This window comes from Camelina sativa, chromosome 14 (assembly GCF_000633955.1).
Source record: "Camelina sativa cultivar DH55 chromosome 14, Cs, whole genome shotgun sequence".
NCBI classification, from domain to species: domain Eukaryota; kingdom Viridiplantae; phylum Streptophyta; class Magnoliopsida; order Brassicales; family Brassicaceae; genus Camelina; species Camelina sativa.
Window position 1 is genome coordinate 16,016,635 of NC_025698.1, and position 807 is coordinate 16,017,441.

The 807-nt window shown below is 37.2% G+C and overlaps 1 protein-coding gene across 1 annotated transcript in view; it reads left to right on the forward strand.

The window, feature by feature from the left end:
- Positions 1–447, forward strand: part of LOC104741668 (pentatricopeptide repeat-containing protein At1g30610, chloroplastic-like) — a 4,625-nt gene extending 4,178 nt beyond the window's left edge. The window contains exon 9 of the mRNA XM_010462564.2: positions 22–447. Within this exon, the coding sequence (XP_010460866.1) occupies positions 22–378 (357 nt within the window). The 3' untranslated portion in view covers positions 379–447. The remainder of the gene's footprint in view (positions 1–21) is intronic.

The window sequence follows — 807 nt, forward strand, 5'->3', positions numbered from 1 at the left end:
TGTGTGTCTGTTTGTGATCAGGAGGAAGTGATGGAAGCGACATGGGAACACATGAGACGAAGTAAAAGAATCCCGCCATCACCTCTAATTAAAGAAAGATTCCTTAGGAAACTCGAGAAAGGCGATCATATGTCGGCTATATCATCTCTTGCTGACCTTAGTGGCAAAATTGAGGAGACAGAGTTACGTGCATTTTCAACTTCAGCATGGTCCAGGGTCTTGTCCCGGTTTGAGCAAGATTCAGTTTTGAGGTTAATGGACGATGTGAACAGACGCTTGGGTTCGAGAAGTGAGTCTTCGGATTCAATTTTGGGGAATCTATTGAGTTCTTGTAAAGAGTTGGTAAAGAAACAGAACACAAGTTTTGTTGTAAGTTAATTCTTTGTGAATCTAAAGTTGAAAACAAAGGCATGTTCTGTTTTCTTAAAAGATAGGAAATGCTTAGGGAGAAGGGTAAGATAATGACTTGACTTACTTTCAAACATTCGAACTTACTTTAAGCTTTTGAAACACGTACGACCGAGAGGATTCACGTAGCTTAAATGAACAAAACAAATACATTAAACTCAGAAATAATTGTATAATTTTAGAACGTACGTGAAGGGGATAAAGTGTGCGTCGTAATCTCAAGCCACCCAAAAGGACTAATTTAGTCAAAAGGAGACGCGAAGAAATAGAAAAATTGCATGTCGCAGAGCTAATTTTATATTTTTCAAAAAATAAACAAAATAAAATTAGAGAACGTGGAATGTATCATGTAATTGTATGGTAGACGACGAAGAACGATACTATTATAAGAGAGTCAAC